The sequence below is a fragment of the Macrobrachium rosenbergii genome, chromosome 20, assembly GCF_040412425.1.
Source record: "Macrobrachium rosenbergii isolate ZJJX-2024 chromosome 20, ASM4041242v1, whole genome shotgun sequence".
In the NCBI taxonomy this organism is placed as follows: Eukaryota; Metazoa; Arthropoda; class Malacostraca; order Decapoda; family Palaemonidae; genus Macrobrachium; species Macrobrachium rosenbergii.
This window is the reverse complement of record NC_089760.1, coordinates 20,155,001-20,170,095: the sequence shown is the minus strand read 5'-3', so window position 1 is coordinate 20,170,095 and position 15,095 is coordinate 20,155,001. Positions and strand designations below refer to the sequence as shown.

The 15,095-nt window shown below is 33.5% G+C and overlaps 1 protein-coding gene across 48 annotated transcripts in view; it reads right to left on the bottom strand.

The window, feature by feature from the left end:
* LOC136849122 (5-phosphohydroxy-L-lysine phospho-lyase-like) overlaps positions 1-15,095 on the bottom strand; it is a 128,076-nt gene that overhangs the window by 13,687 nt on the left and 99,294 nt on the right. For all 48 annotated transcript variants that reach the window (XM_067122134.1, XM_067122144.1, XM_067122135.1 and 45 more), the window contains 6 exons: positions 12,798-12,960; positions 9,330-9,460; positions 9,057-9,196; positions 8,861-8,943; positions 2,759-2,892; positions 2,408-2,481 (listed from right to left, as the gene is read on the bottom strand). In XM_067122134.1, the coding sequence (XP_066978235.1) occupies positions 2,408-2,481; positions 2,759-2,892; positions 8,861-8,943; positions 9,057-9,196; positions 9,330-9,460; positions 12,798-12,960 (725 nt within the window). The remainder of the gene's footprint in view (positions 1-2,407; positions 2,482-2,758; positions 2,893-8,860; positions 8,944-9,056; positions 9,197-9,329; positions 9,461-12,797; positions 12,961-15,095) is intronic.

The following is a 15,095-nucleotide window of genomic DNA, read 5'->3' as shown; positions in this document are numbered from 1 at the left end:
AAAACATTGTTTGTTTCTTTACAGCCCCATAAATCATTTACTGTATGTGCTTGAATTGCTATTTAGGTGGGAGGCTAATACTGTATGCTAAATGCCCTAGTGTGTTAGCATATGCCTGTACTATAGTATATGTAATCAAGTAGAGTATTCAGGGACTAAGGAACCAGGAACCTAGTCTGTCATAGCTTATAAGTTTGTAAAAGGTGTGACATAAGTCTACTGAATGGAAAGCAGTGTTCTAGCATCAACTACAGTAAGTCTTACTGTCAACATGCAACATATTCACCAAAAATCTCCAAAGACTACTTCCCTTGACAGCAGTATGAATGATTGGTGAAGCTGAGAATGGTGCATTACCAAGCAACCTCTTCACCCATAAGTAACTTGATCTTTCATGACTACTTGTATGAATAAATACAAGTCGGACTGTTTGTGTTAAAACTGAAAGAAGTGCCCAAAATACTGACTCCCTTACTTGTTCAGTTCCACCCGCCATCACATTACAACTTCTTGAAATCCTTGCCTAAGGAAAGAAGAAACCATCCTCTGAAGAACTGCTTCTTTCATCCTGTGGAGAAGCACATACTGTATGGACATAATCTTGAGGTATCTGGTCCCCAGCTTGGTGAAGATTTGTAAAAAGATTTTAACTCCTAGCTGATTTGAGTCTGCATAGAATCAGAATCAAACAATAACCCTGCCACAACCACTTCTGGCTTACATTATCTTCCCAAACACAAGTTTGAGTTTTTCTTACCTCTCTAAGAAGTAGAAAAGGAGGAATTGTTAAGAAATAGAGGAGTCAACTGGAGCAATGCCCCTTTCAATACATGACTGGATTGGCTCTACTTTGTGTGAGAGAGACTAATAGTTGCAATTTACCAATATCTCTACTTTGCTGAATGACTTCACAGTGTTAAATCACAAGGTGTCCAGGTCCTTTAATGCTTGACAAACTTCCTCCATGCAGAAAACACCAGGGATTGGCAGCCATCATGGATAGATACCCCATAAAAAATTCTTGCTGTGATTAAAGGAAAGCTATTATAACCATCTTCAAGCATCTGGAGGTGTAGAGTTTCCATAGTAGTAAACTGAAGAAACCAAGCAAAAAAAGGGTGAGGAAGAGATCAATTCAAGGGTCACTTGTGGGCATTGAGGTGTAATGCCTCTTCAGCACAACTGGCCACATGGGATACAGTGCTACCTTTAAGTAGTCATCCCTAGATACCAATTTGTTGTGTCAAAATAACTTTCCTTGGGTTCCATATTAAGAAGTGCATGAATAATAGAGATAATATACTATTGTATATGCACAGGTAATATGTTGAATGACTGAAAATTCCCACAATAGTTGTACACTGGGTTGGCTTTAGATCAATCCAGTGCACTACACTACTGTTTTACTTGTCAGTGTCATATTTTCAGGGTGGTCTTTGTTTACTTCACACATAAGCCAAAATTAATCATCCTTATTTATTTGGATTTTATACATTCTCCTTATTTATTTGGATTTTGTACATTCTCCTTATTTACTTGGATTTTGTACATTCTATTAACTTGGATTATGCTTGTACAGATTAGCCAAAGTTAAGATAGGATTCTGGACATACAGTAATTGGAAACCCCTTGGACCTATTAGTGGCTTTAAAAAAAAAAAAAAAAAAAAAAAAAGTTACCAAGCATTAAATTACGGAAAAGTACAGTAAGAAGAAGCGGGATAAAGCAACACTACACAAGAGCTACATTCTCAGAATGATCAAAATGGCAATCACTCACTCACTAATAGCTAATGTTTCCAAAGTCTGCAAAACAAACAGTGCCAGCAACTGAACACTACCTAATAAATGTAGATTTTATCTTATCAATTAAAAAAAAAAGCACTGAAGTGTAAAAGAAATTCTATAAATTATTTCAAATAAGAAAATGTGGATAATTGGAAACAAACTACGGGAGAGCTTCTGGCTGCAAAATAAACACCTAAGAAACAAGAGTTGAGCTCTAAAATAGCATTGCAGGATCATGAAAAAGATATTCTGTTAACACATATAACAGAGGTCCAGAGTGCATGCAAAATGAGACTACCTTCTTCTTTTGTCTGAAAGACAAAAGACTGGTGATCCTGGGAACATTTGGGAGCACAAATTTGGGCCTATATTATTGGGGTTGTACCAAAGCACAATAATGGATTTCACCCACAGGGTATATACATCCTGGTACTGCAGGCCATAAAAATAACATAAGGCAGTATTTAGTCCGTGTATTATATTTTAGGAGCTACAAAAAGTGCAAATGACTTCTCAAGCTAACATGCATAACAGCATTACTTCAAAACTTAAGAACATTTAAATAAATGAAAACAAGTAAGCTCAACAAAGACAAGAAGCTAAGAAATTGTGTTAATTACTTCTTTAATACGGTCACCCAAAACTGCAGCAATATCTCTTGATGTTACAACAGCGGCCATGGGGTAACCATTTCCTGCAGAAAAAATATATTTAACATTATTATTCAAAGGATTCACAATTCTTCTGCCTATTCAGTCCTCCGATTCATAAGGAATTTCATCTGCCTATTCAGTCCTCTGATTCATATGGAATTTCATCAGCACAAAAAATCAGCTTCAAAAAATCAACTTTCATTGACAATATAAAACTGTAATACATCTATTGCAGTTTAATATCAAGAAATCTTCTTAAGGAAAGAAAAGTTTAATATGAAAAAAGTTAAATAATTGCATGTTATGAATATTCTTTACCTAGGGGCTTCCCAATAATAATAATATCAGGGACAACATCTTGGGCCAGGAATGCCCAGAAGTGTGAGCCTACACGACCTAGACCTGTCTGAACCTCATCTGCAATACACAGGCCACCACATTCTCGTACCATCCTGTGAAGGAACAGCACTACTTTAGATGTATACAAAATATTCAAATTAAATAAAACACTACAATAAAAATTTTTAAAATGAAAACAGTATACGTAAATTCTAAATTCCTGTTTCACAATTAGAAAACTGATAATTTTCAAGTTGACATACAGTACTCTACTTTACAACAGAAAACTATTATTATTCAGAAGATGAACCCTATTCATATGGAACAAGTCCACTGAGGTCCCAGACTTGAAAATCAAGTTTCCAAAGAATATGGTGTTCATTCAAAAGAAGTAACAGAAGGTAATGGAAAATATAGAAAGAGGAGATCAGTTATTAGAAAAACAAAGAATTTAAGAAATTAATAAATAAATAAAAATGTAAATTATTAAAATACAAGGAAAATTTTACAGTATTAGGGTAGTAATGCATTGCATCTTCCCTTGAACTTCTGAAGTTCCCATTGCATGACATCCTGAGAGAGGCTCTTCCACAGTCCACTGGTGTGATGAATATGTAAAGGACCTCTGGAACTGAAAAGTTCAACAGCGAGGCACATTTACTGCATATTGGTGCTGCTGTGATGTTTTTCATATATATTCATCATAAATTATTTCCCGGTTTACGACGCATGTTCCGGTATTATGACGCCAGTCCGATGGAATAAATATGGCTCCAAAATGGCAGAATTATAAAAATTTGGAGGTTTTTTATGAAAAACTCAATAAAAATGCAGTTAACATCATTTTCAACATACCCAAAGCATTAAGAGTCAGGTTTTCTTTGTATTTTTGACGATTTTCGACGATTTTTTGGCTTACGACGATTTTCGGCTTTCGACATAGGATAGGAATGGAACCCCCGTCGTAAACCGGGGACTACTTGTATATGAGGCGCTATGATCAATACCTAACTTTGTGCTACATTTGCTAGAACTTTCATTAGATGTTTCTCAAAAGTATGATGTGAGTCAAAAGTTACACCTAGAATAGTTAAAGCTTCAGATTCATTCAGCACAGTCCCATCCACCTGAAGGGGAGGATGGGGTGGAAAATCTGTACAAGATCAACAGTGTTTTTGTTTTACTGGAGCTTAGCCTCATACCCCACCAACTACACCATTCACTGATCCGGTTCATGTCCCAATTGAGGCTCAGGGCAGCTTCATTTCTCATAAGTGGAGATCTTGCTACACTCACAAGTGTTGCATCATTGGCATACTGAACATTCTTATTTTCTGGGCCAACAACAATATTAATGGTATACGCTAAAAATAGCAATGGACCAAGAACACTACCCTGTGGAACTCACAACAGGTCTTGGTTCGCTAAAGACCTCATTAACAGCAACTCACTGCTGCCTACCGGTAAGGAAGCCTTGAAGTAATCCTAAAACATATCCACCCACTCCAGGATTCTGATGTTTATAAATAAGTGCCCTGTGATTTACTGTATCGAAAGCAGCACTAAAATCTATTTGAATTACTCTGCACTCAAAACCCTTGTCAAGGTTCTCTTGCAAATGGCATGTCATGTCTAAAAGAGCATCACAGGTACCTAACTGCTTCCTATATGCATACTGACTATCAGATAACAATCCTGTATATTCCACATACTGTACTTACATAGTGACTTAAAAATAAGTTTTTCTGCAACTTTGGAACACAAGAAGAATAGAAATTGGCCTGTAGTTACTGCAATCTGCAGATATGCCATGCTGTTACATCAGAAATATTCTTGGTCGACAGTGTCTCAGTGCATGTGAATGGTGTTACAGCTGTTGAAGTACTTTTAAGATTCTGATAGTATTGGATTTGGACTTACAAAGCAGCTTTTGTTATTCTTACTTAAGGAAAAACTAAAGACTGCATCAAGATATATTAGAAATACGGAATAACATTTTATCGCAAAGTTACAATGTTAAAACACAGCACAAAACTTAACACCCGAAACAGAGCAAATAAATTAGAATATTTTTCACTTCAATCTTCAAAATGGGAAAATATTGTTATCAGCATAAAAAATAGAATAAATTTCTGACGAAACTTGAAAACATATTACAAAATTTTCACTCTGATTTTGATATTCTTGCTATAGTATGATCTACCAGTAAACCATTTTAACATATGTCCTGGAATTTTACTTTTATTAGTTAATAATGTTACCTTAAAGTCAAAGAGTTTGAGAGGAGCAAAAATATTGGTGATATTGATATATATCCACTCACTCCTCTTCTGTAATCTGTTATGGGAAGGAATCTTTTTGACTAAGTATATTTTTTATTTTTATGATACCTTTGTTTATTTAATGTTTTAACTTTGAAAAACTTATAAACTTCATTCAGAGGTCCTGTGTTGGAATTCTAATTAAACTCTTCCTCCATGGTTACAATAGGCCAATGATAAATGTAACCTTCAGCCTCTAAGATACACAGTAAATAGTCTTCAGCGCCACAAAATACAGTAATTACATACAGCATTAATACACTTTGCGTATCCTGCATGTTACTGCCACTGGGGACATAATGGAATTACATATTGCATTAGTAATACAATTTTAATACTAATGACTACTTCCTGTCTGCTTCTATGCCCTTTCATGGCATTGAACCATGTCCCACCAAAGTGATTCTTTAATATTAATGATGGCAATGTGTATCAAAAGTGCCTCTGAGGAATTCTCCATTGTTACTGACTAGGATACCTAAAAAGGCTATTTACCAAGTATCATTCATTAGTAAAGCATTTCATGGTTTCCAAATATTTTGCATTGAATAATGCAAAATATTTGGAAACCATTTACTTGCTCCCAAAGGTAAGCATGTATTTTTTTCTTTGACAGTCTGGACAGATCACAGAAAAATTATACTTGCAAACTGCAAGTACTTTTCATTTTGAGCTAAATATAAATTCTCAGGAAAATACAAAAGTGTGCTTTTCCCTTTAAAAACTACTTATTACATCAAGTAATAAGACTTAATAATTTGCTTGTAGCTAGCTACATGCTGAAGAAATAAATATCTGTTCTATGTTGTGCAGCATACCACAATTCTTTAACAAAATATCTGGTGAGGGAATACCAGAGCTCAGTTTATCAAAATTAAATACAGAAAATTAATTCTTTATTCAACAAAACTGATTTTTCCATGCAAATACATCACTCATACATATGAGTGGCGCAGTGTAATAAGGTGCCAAGCGCCGTTTTAAAAAGTGATAAAACGCATTTAAAGTTTGCCAACTATGAAAACGCTTATAAAAGAAAAACCAGCCAAACGATTTCTATGAATCATACCTCATTTTAAAGGAAATTTATTCGCCTATTACATATGCAAAAATCATTATAGTATGTTTTGTCATTTAGCGGCCACAACCACAAAAGTGAGGTAATGTAAGATTGTAAAGTGTTAATGAACACAATGAAAATGTTTTCATACGGCAATTAAAGCATGTTTTGTGAAAACAACCTAAAATATTTATCCTAATAATGCTCTAAAATTATTATTATAACATATCTGAGTAAAATTTCCATGAAAATATTATAAAACAAAAACAATTACCGTTTACCAAAAAACAGACTACATTACAGACCTCCACTAGCTTGCACTCCTTTTTATGATAGTCTTATGATGTCATGCGAAATTTCCTTTGTTTTGCATGGATTTTCAGAACCTTTTGCCAGTAACATAAGGGGACCTGTACAGGATAGTGCTGTAAGCTGCTCGCTCACAATAAAAAAACCAGTTCTGACAAACATATATAGTTCATGATCTTTGAATGCCCCAGACCTGCAGTAACTCTTCTGACAAACAAAAGAGAGCAGTAGTAGTCCTATTCATGTGCCACCTGGTCCACAGATACACAGTTGAAACCAGCCTCTCTCTACGTGTAATCTGGATGGAGGCTGAAAGATTTATGGGTTGGGAGAGAGAGAGTTTTATGAGATAGATATGTAAGAAAAAAATCAGTTTGGCTTAATGAAAAATTACACTTGTTCCATCACAAACATATTTACTCATATCCAGAGTTACTATTCAAGTCAGAAGAGTTTATCTGCAGAATAACCCAGAGTTGTTGATTAAGACCTGTAGGAGTAATGGCGAGCTCTTGGAGACTAAAGAACCAAAAGCTCTGGCACATACATAGGCGAATGAAACAATCCTTCAGAAAATAAGGAACTTGTGTATGTGTAGGTTACAACTAACTCAGAGAAAGGATGCCACATATAAAAGAAGGATGAGATATAAAATGCAGAGAATACAGATTACCCCAAGTCTTCCCATGGAGGTAATAACTACACTGCTGAAGGCTTTAAAGAGTAAGTATCCATCAATTTATGGGTAATATCTCTTAATATTTAAAGTGGGCAAATGGTGACTGGCACCTCCACGCACCAGAATTCAAAATTACATCAACATCAAGGTTAAGCTTAAAAACTGGATCGTCAAGCACTCCTATTTCTCAGACAAGAACTCTTACCTTCATGGCTTTAACATCTGTCACATTACCATGGGCCCTAAAGATAATGTGCTCAAGCAAGTCAGAGCAAGCATTTCTAAAAACATGCTTCCTCCCACAGACCATGGAGAAAAACATTCTGGAATAATTATTCCTGAATTCTTTACCCTCCACAGATAAGGGTGTACTTCTCCAACCAAGCAAACAAGGTACCTTTGTCTTTAGTGAAAGATAAAAAGGTGAGACAAGGCAAAAGGTAGTGCAGAACAGTTCTGTTGCCTGAATTTTTTGTTTTTGCCACCAAGTCAGCTGTGAAAAACATCCTACAGAGTTCCAGCCCATTGGAAGTGTAAAACTTCTCAAAAGAGCATGATTCTCAACAACTCATAATCTTGAAAGTACAAAAGCTGTAAAAAAAACCATCTTCATAGTGGGATCCAGCAGGAAGGCTTCAAGTAGAGGCTCTAACCAGATATGCCTCATTTAGGAGTCTTGGATGTCTTCTGAGGAACCTCCTGAAAATGCAAGCTATGTGTTAAAAGCTCCACAAAACACTAGCAACCCACTGAAGTTGAGGACAGCAAATCTTTAGCCCCTGATGGCTGAAAATGACAATTTACCGTCTGAGGATAATGCTGATGCTCTAAGAAATTTACATCATCATCATCAGACTAAATTATCAGTTTCAGCCATCAAGGGCTAAAGATTTGCTGTCCTCAGGTTCAGTGGATTGCTAGATTTGCTGCCCACAGCTTCAGTGGATTGCAAGTGTTTTGAAGAACTTTCAAGACATTATATTTTCATTTTTAAGATGTTGCATGCCTTTTTCAGTGGGTTCCTCAGAAGACATCCAAGCCTCCTAAACACCACCAATCTCACTCTCTAGCTGTATTTGTAAATTAAAGGAAAAGAAGAGTAATACCTTGGAAATTTAGTTTCTGTAGAAACAGATCAACTCTAGATCCTTATCAGTATTATCCAATCAAATAGGTAAAAGGTTTGCCAAACATTGTGAAATGACAAGGATTTTTTTTTAACTTGAAAAAGCATGTGATAACAATGGCCCCATACTATAAAAAATAAAATAGCAAGGGACCAAAGATGATAGTGCTAACTTTCCTCTACAGCTTTTTGACTGAAAGAGATATAAGGGTAAATATAGGAGATCAAATATGAAGAGCATCTCATCAGGAGAAAGAATTTTAAGTGTTTACAGTTTTGCTATAACTATCAATAGCATTCATGAAAGTCATCCCTCTTATGAGAAGGGCCTTTTTTTAATGATTTTGCCATAAACTGCACACCTTATGGATGTTTTCAAAGTTTTATCAAAATCTGTTGATCAGTTTTCTCATAATCCTGCTAAAAGACACACAAACCCAACCAAAACAAAGCCTACTTGGTGGATGTAATAAGCATTTAAGTTTTCCATGGCCTGTGCATGCAACAACTAGAAATTATGGTTCATATGTTAAATAAACAAGGATATTGCACAACTCAAGAACAAGAAGTACACTCCTACACTCACTTATACATTTCTTGAAGCCAAGTACTTGGTGGTATGATGATACCAGGTATAGTCAACATTGGCTCTGCAATGAAGCATGCAATCTGAAAATTATTCTTGGATTAGTTATGGTGCTTCACAAAGAGAATGAATGTTTTTATCACAAAATCTCTACCATGTAATAAAAAACTATGTATAAGAATTTGGAACATCTAACCTTTTTGCCATTTCTTTGAACTTTGTTGAGTTGTTCATGAGTATCAGAAAGATACTTATCAACTGCATCTGCATCATCAGACTGATAAACACCACGATATAAGTCAGGCAATGGAATAACATGGACCCATTCTACTTCCTCTGTAAACAAAGAGTAAAGACAATTACAGCACCCAAAAGTCATAGAAAGCTCTTATCTTTTCAAAAATTAAATATATGAGAAAATTGCATAAAACCTTGATGAAATCATGTTATATGTACTTTCAACACTAACCTCTAGACACTTTGCGAGATAGTGGAAATACAGAATCAAGAGAGCCATGGAAAGCATTATCTACCACAACTACATCTGTACCACATGTGTAAAGCCTTGCTATCTGAACAGAAAGATCCACTGCCTCAGATCTGTGAAAGAAAATAAAGCATTGAGATTTTTGTCAAAACGGAGCCAGAAATAGAACTACAGCACAATACTCTTAATTACAGACCCTTACCTTAATGTAAACAAATGGCTAAGATATTCCAGCAAAAATTTATTCATCACACCTCACATACTATTCACAGCATCTTCTGATCCGAAAAGTCTTTTGTTATCAAATGTTATTGGAAATTTCCAAAATGCTTTTTCTCATAATTTTTGGATAATTTAAATTACTGTAATGTTAAAATATTTAATAATCTCATGTTAAAAAGGGATGGCGAGGCACCTTCCTCCTTGAAAGATTAACCCTTTGAAATTCCGATGACATCAAATGGCTTCATCCATATGAAATCAAAACAAAAAATAGAAAATACTTTGATGTCCTGTAGCACTGAGATGATGTCTTGAGGGTGCTGGGGCACAGTTTAACTCCTCTTCTTAAAAGTTGGGGTAGTTAAAAAAAAAAAAAAGTTTGATAATGAAACAGAACCAAATAGAGAAGCATAAAAGTTTTACATACCTTTTGTTTAAAAAAAAAAAGTTTGATAATGAAACAGAACCAAATAGAGAAGCATAAATATAAATTTATATATATATTTTGTTATATTTTTTATAATATATATATATATATATATATATATATATATATATATATATATATATATATATATATATATATATATATATATATATATATATATATATATATATATATATATATATATATATATATATATATATATATATATATATATATATTTATATATATTATATATTTATATATTTATATATATATATATATATATATATACACATATATATATATATATATATATATATATATATATATATATACAGGCAGTCCCCTGTTATATATATATATCCGTTTTACGGGGCTTGTCTATATACAAAACGGCAATTTTATATATGAAAATTATATATTTCCATATATATATATATATATATATATATGATAATATGGGTATTATATATTATATATATATTTATAATAGATTATATATATCGATAATATATAATATATATTTATATATATATATTATATATATGCGCCAATATATATATTATATATATAAAATCATATATTTATATATTTATGCCGGAAATACATATACATATACATATACACATACACACATATATATACATATACACATATATACAGGCAGTCCCCTGTTAATGACGATCCGGTTTTACGGGGCTTGTCAGCGACAAAAACGGCCCTGAAAATGGAATTTCCCTTATCGGCGCTGATAATTGGGTAGGACTGCATACCTGTATATACTCGTGTATATATATTAAGGCGCCAATAAGCGCAAAAATCACGAAAAATGCGGAATATATGTTATATTTTCAGTTATCATCATTACATCCCCAGAATATATATATATATATATATATATATATATATATATATATATATATATATATATATATATATATATATATATATATATATATATATATATATATATATGTATATATATATATATATATATATATATATATATATATATATATATATATATATATATATATATATATATATATATATATATATATATATATATATATATATATATATATATATATATATATATATATATATATATATATATATATATATATATATATATACACACACACACACACACACACATACAGGTACAGTAGAGTCCCCAGTTATTGGCAGGGGTTCTGTTCTGACAGCGTGACTATAAGCAAAAATTGCCGATAACCGAAAATCAGCGCTGATAAGCGCTGACAACCAGAAATGGGCACCTTTGTAGGATACATATTGGCACCAATACCCAATTATCAGCACCGATAAGCAGAAATCGGCACCATAAATTGCCAATTTTGGTCGTTAGACAAGCATCGAGAAACCGGATCGCCAATAACCGGGGACTGCCTGTATATATATGTGTATATACATATACATATAATATATATATATGTGTGTAAAGAAAATTCACAGCATACTGTATACTTTATCAAGGTTCAAAGAATTCATATCTCTCTACTACTGTATACAGTAACCCCCCCGTATTCACTTTCTCACAATTCGCGGACTCACCTATTTGCGGATTTCTCTGTGGAACGTATATACACTTTGTTCACGGAAAATTTGCCCATTTGCTTTATCTTTCACTGAGAAATATTCACTAATTACTGTACTTTCATATCATTTGCATGACTAAATGCACTTTTTGTGATAAAACTATTAAAATACTCAGGTATCCAGTATAAGCATTTTAGAGTTTTTTTGTGTTTGAACTATCAAAATAGGCAGTTCTAAGTGTTTTTAGAAGGGTTTTAATTACTCGCGGATTTTAGCTATTCATGTGGGGGTGTCGTTCTTTTTAAATATTTATTCTTGGAAAGCACAGTAAAGCAATTCTGTTCTTAGATGCCTTCACCATGTCATTGAGCTTTGCTGTTTTCCACTTAAACTTGACACAAAAATGTACAGTATAACTAGTTAGCTTAAAAATGACGCAAAAGCATTACTATATACCATGAAAAATGAATTTCCAGCAAGTAATAAAGAAAATTATCTCCCAAAGTTTGTTAACATTAAACCAAAACTGAATTTTATCCCCAGATGAGTTTTGGACACACCCAAAATTCTCATTACAATATATAGTCTTTAACATCTATAAGGACGACTGATTTAAAAGTGTTGACCTCACAGGTACTAGACATAAATTACATCGTAGTGTTTCATTATCAGTAGGCACATGAAAACAATTCCTAAAATTTAGAGGGCTAAGGAAGAATACACCTGACTGCAATGGACAAATTTAAGGTTTATGAAAATTTTATTGTATACAGTAAAACACTGAAACCAGAGTTGGAATAAGAGTTCACATGACAGAACTCTTTAGATGCTTTATAAATATTCATCTGAATGAAAGACATCTTCTTTGGTCTATTTCTCAGTGGGCATCTTTAATAATATAACCTTCTACTGCCACTAGTGTATTATTGCAGTTCATTTTATGCCTTTATACAGTATAAGCATAGCAATTTTGACAAGCCAGGTTCTAACACAGCAGCTTTGCATCAAAAAATCAATATAAAATGCATCATCTGAGTCAGCAGAATGTATGAAAGAACAATAATAACCTTATACAATGCAACAACTTAAATTACTGTATAAGGATACGAAACTATAACATGAATCAATACTATTGTATATTAAATAATTTAATCTTTACCATAAAATACACTTCCAAGAATGTTTCAAGTGAACTATTAAAAAAAAAGAAAAATATAAACAAATTATTATACTATACTTACCCAGAATTGCAAAAGAGGACAGTGTCAAAATTACTAGGAAAAGTCTGTTTAAGTCTAGTTGTGTACTGTAAGTTCCCACGATCAATCTCCCAACCACAGACAGCCACATTAGAGCTGAGTGCATAAGAGAGGGCATCCACAACCACTGGATGGCAGTGTCCAACTGAAAAATAAAGAAAATCGAATTCATGCAATACATTAACAGACAGAACATTTACCTGTAGGTAACTTTTTGCTTGACTCTTTTACTTTCTGTGTATGATCTATACACCTATTCATGTGATAAATCAATATATACTGACAAATGCAACATTATAGTCCAACCCGCATACTTGATCAACGGTGGGTCTCAGAAGGGTGAAACAGCAATGCCACACGTACTTTCCTCATTAGGTGATAAGGCAATTAAAGACTTCCTTGTGATTCTTTAAAAAGAAGACCTTGAGAAACATTTCTAATTACAGTATAACTGAGTGTACTATTGTAATTAAAATACTGCTAGAAATTACAAAAATATTAATTAGGACAATGTGACAATGCTTTCTCATGTGTTGCCAAATCTGAGTTTGGTCTACGGGAATGGTGAGGAGGAAATCAACTACAGTGCCGTACAGTACTGGGTCAGCAGTTCTGAGTCAACCAATTTGATTTTTAAAGAGTTCTTTATATAAGCATAAACAATGTATGTATCCCCAAAGTGAGCCTTAAAATAATGAAAATTATGTCAATAACATGAAAGACTCCACAATAATGAATTTATGCTAGTACTTAAAATTGTTATTTCTTAAAGGAAAGGGTATGGGTAAACTACAGATAATTAATCTGATTCACTTTTGCTCACATATCTTTGTGTATGTTGACTTACTATTTCCAAAAAGAGCATTATCACTTGAACTCTGCCCTTTATAAGAAAAAGAAAACTGGAAGTACCACTAAGGATTATAACAGGTCAAGATCTAAATACTGTAAAGGGTATTTAGAATCCATGAGCTACCCTTGAGAAACAGAGATATATGTCAACAGTGTAGGGCCAGAGGATCGTTCAATTTTAGCTGACTCTGGTAGTTTGGCTGTGGACAATCTATTTTCTGGCCTCCAATGGCTTTATGTGTAGTGCCATTATGAAATGTCACTAGCACACTCAAACCTTATTTGAGGCATATATAAAATTTAATACTGAAGTAGCATGGAAAACCTGGGAGGTTTATAAACTGAATGCATTGTGTATCTTTTCAATTTGCAGTAGTTATCCTACTATTAATTAACATGGACAACTGTACATTTCACATCATTCCTAATACAGTACACAGCGCATTTAAGACATGACCTTTAGTCAACAAAATTGCAGCATGTGACTTTGATAAAATTAAAAAATATATGCATTAATTATATGAAAGAAAAAAAGTACAAACAATAATCTATTAAAACAAAACATAAAGAATAAAAGATCCAGCAACCCAAGAAGAAAAATTTATCTATAACAAGCAGTAGTTTATTAAGGCACAACCATGGATATGAAAAGGGGCAAGGGTCACAAAATACGAAGGTAACAAAAAAGGAGAAACTTCCAAAACTGCCATGGCTGCAAACAGACCTGACCTTAGGACCAAGTTGTTGGGTAAGGCTTTTATATAGCTCACCTTCACTGCCACTTGCAGTCATGACAATTTTCTTAGGTTGTTACATCCCTGTAGGAGGGTGGTGCCATCAGTGCACCTCACGCAGTGCACTGAGGCATTACTTAAGGTTCTTTGCAGCGTGCCTTCAGCTCCTAGCTGCAACCCCTTTCCTCCTTTTACTGTAGTGACATCCATATCTCTCTTCCATCTTACTTTCGACCCTTTCCTAACAACTGTTTCATAGTGCAACTTTTAAAACCTTCTTTTCTCTCAATTTCCCTTTCAGTGCTTAATAATCTCATCAGTCTTAGTGCTTGGCCTTTGGCCTAAATTTAACCTTCCAATTCAGGTTTTTACTTGACAGTAGGAGAGCAAGAAAACATTAAAAGCAGTGACTAGAGAGACTGCCATAAGCAATGGGGAACTGGTGTACCTAATTACCCAACCATTTAGTAACTGCCTTTATGGCTCACAACCCATAAACAATGTAAATGACAGTGAAATATAGTTAATGAATTACATAGGCACCTAAATAAACAATATACCCCCTTTAAAACCTAGAAAGACAATTATAAATGCTATAAATAAAACTCTTAATATACAGTATGAATATAATACTGTATATCGTAAATCATGTCCCATACAAACCAGTACAGTATACATAGTGCACACTTTGTTA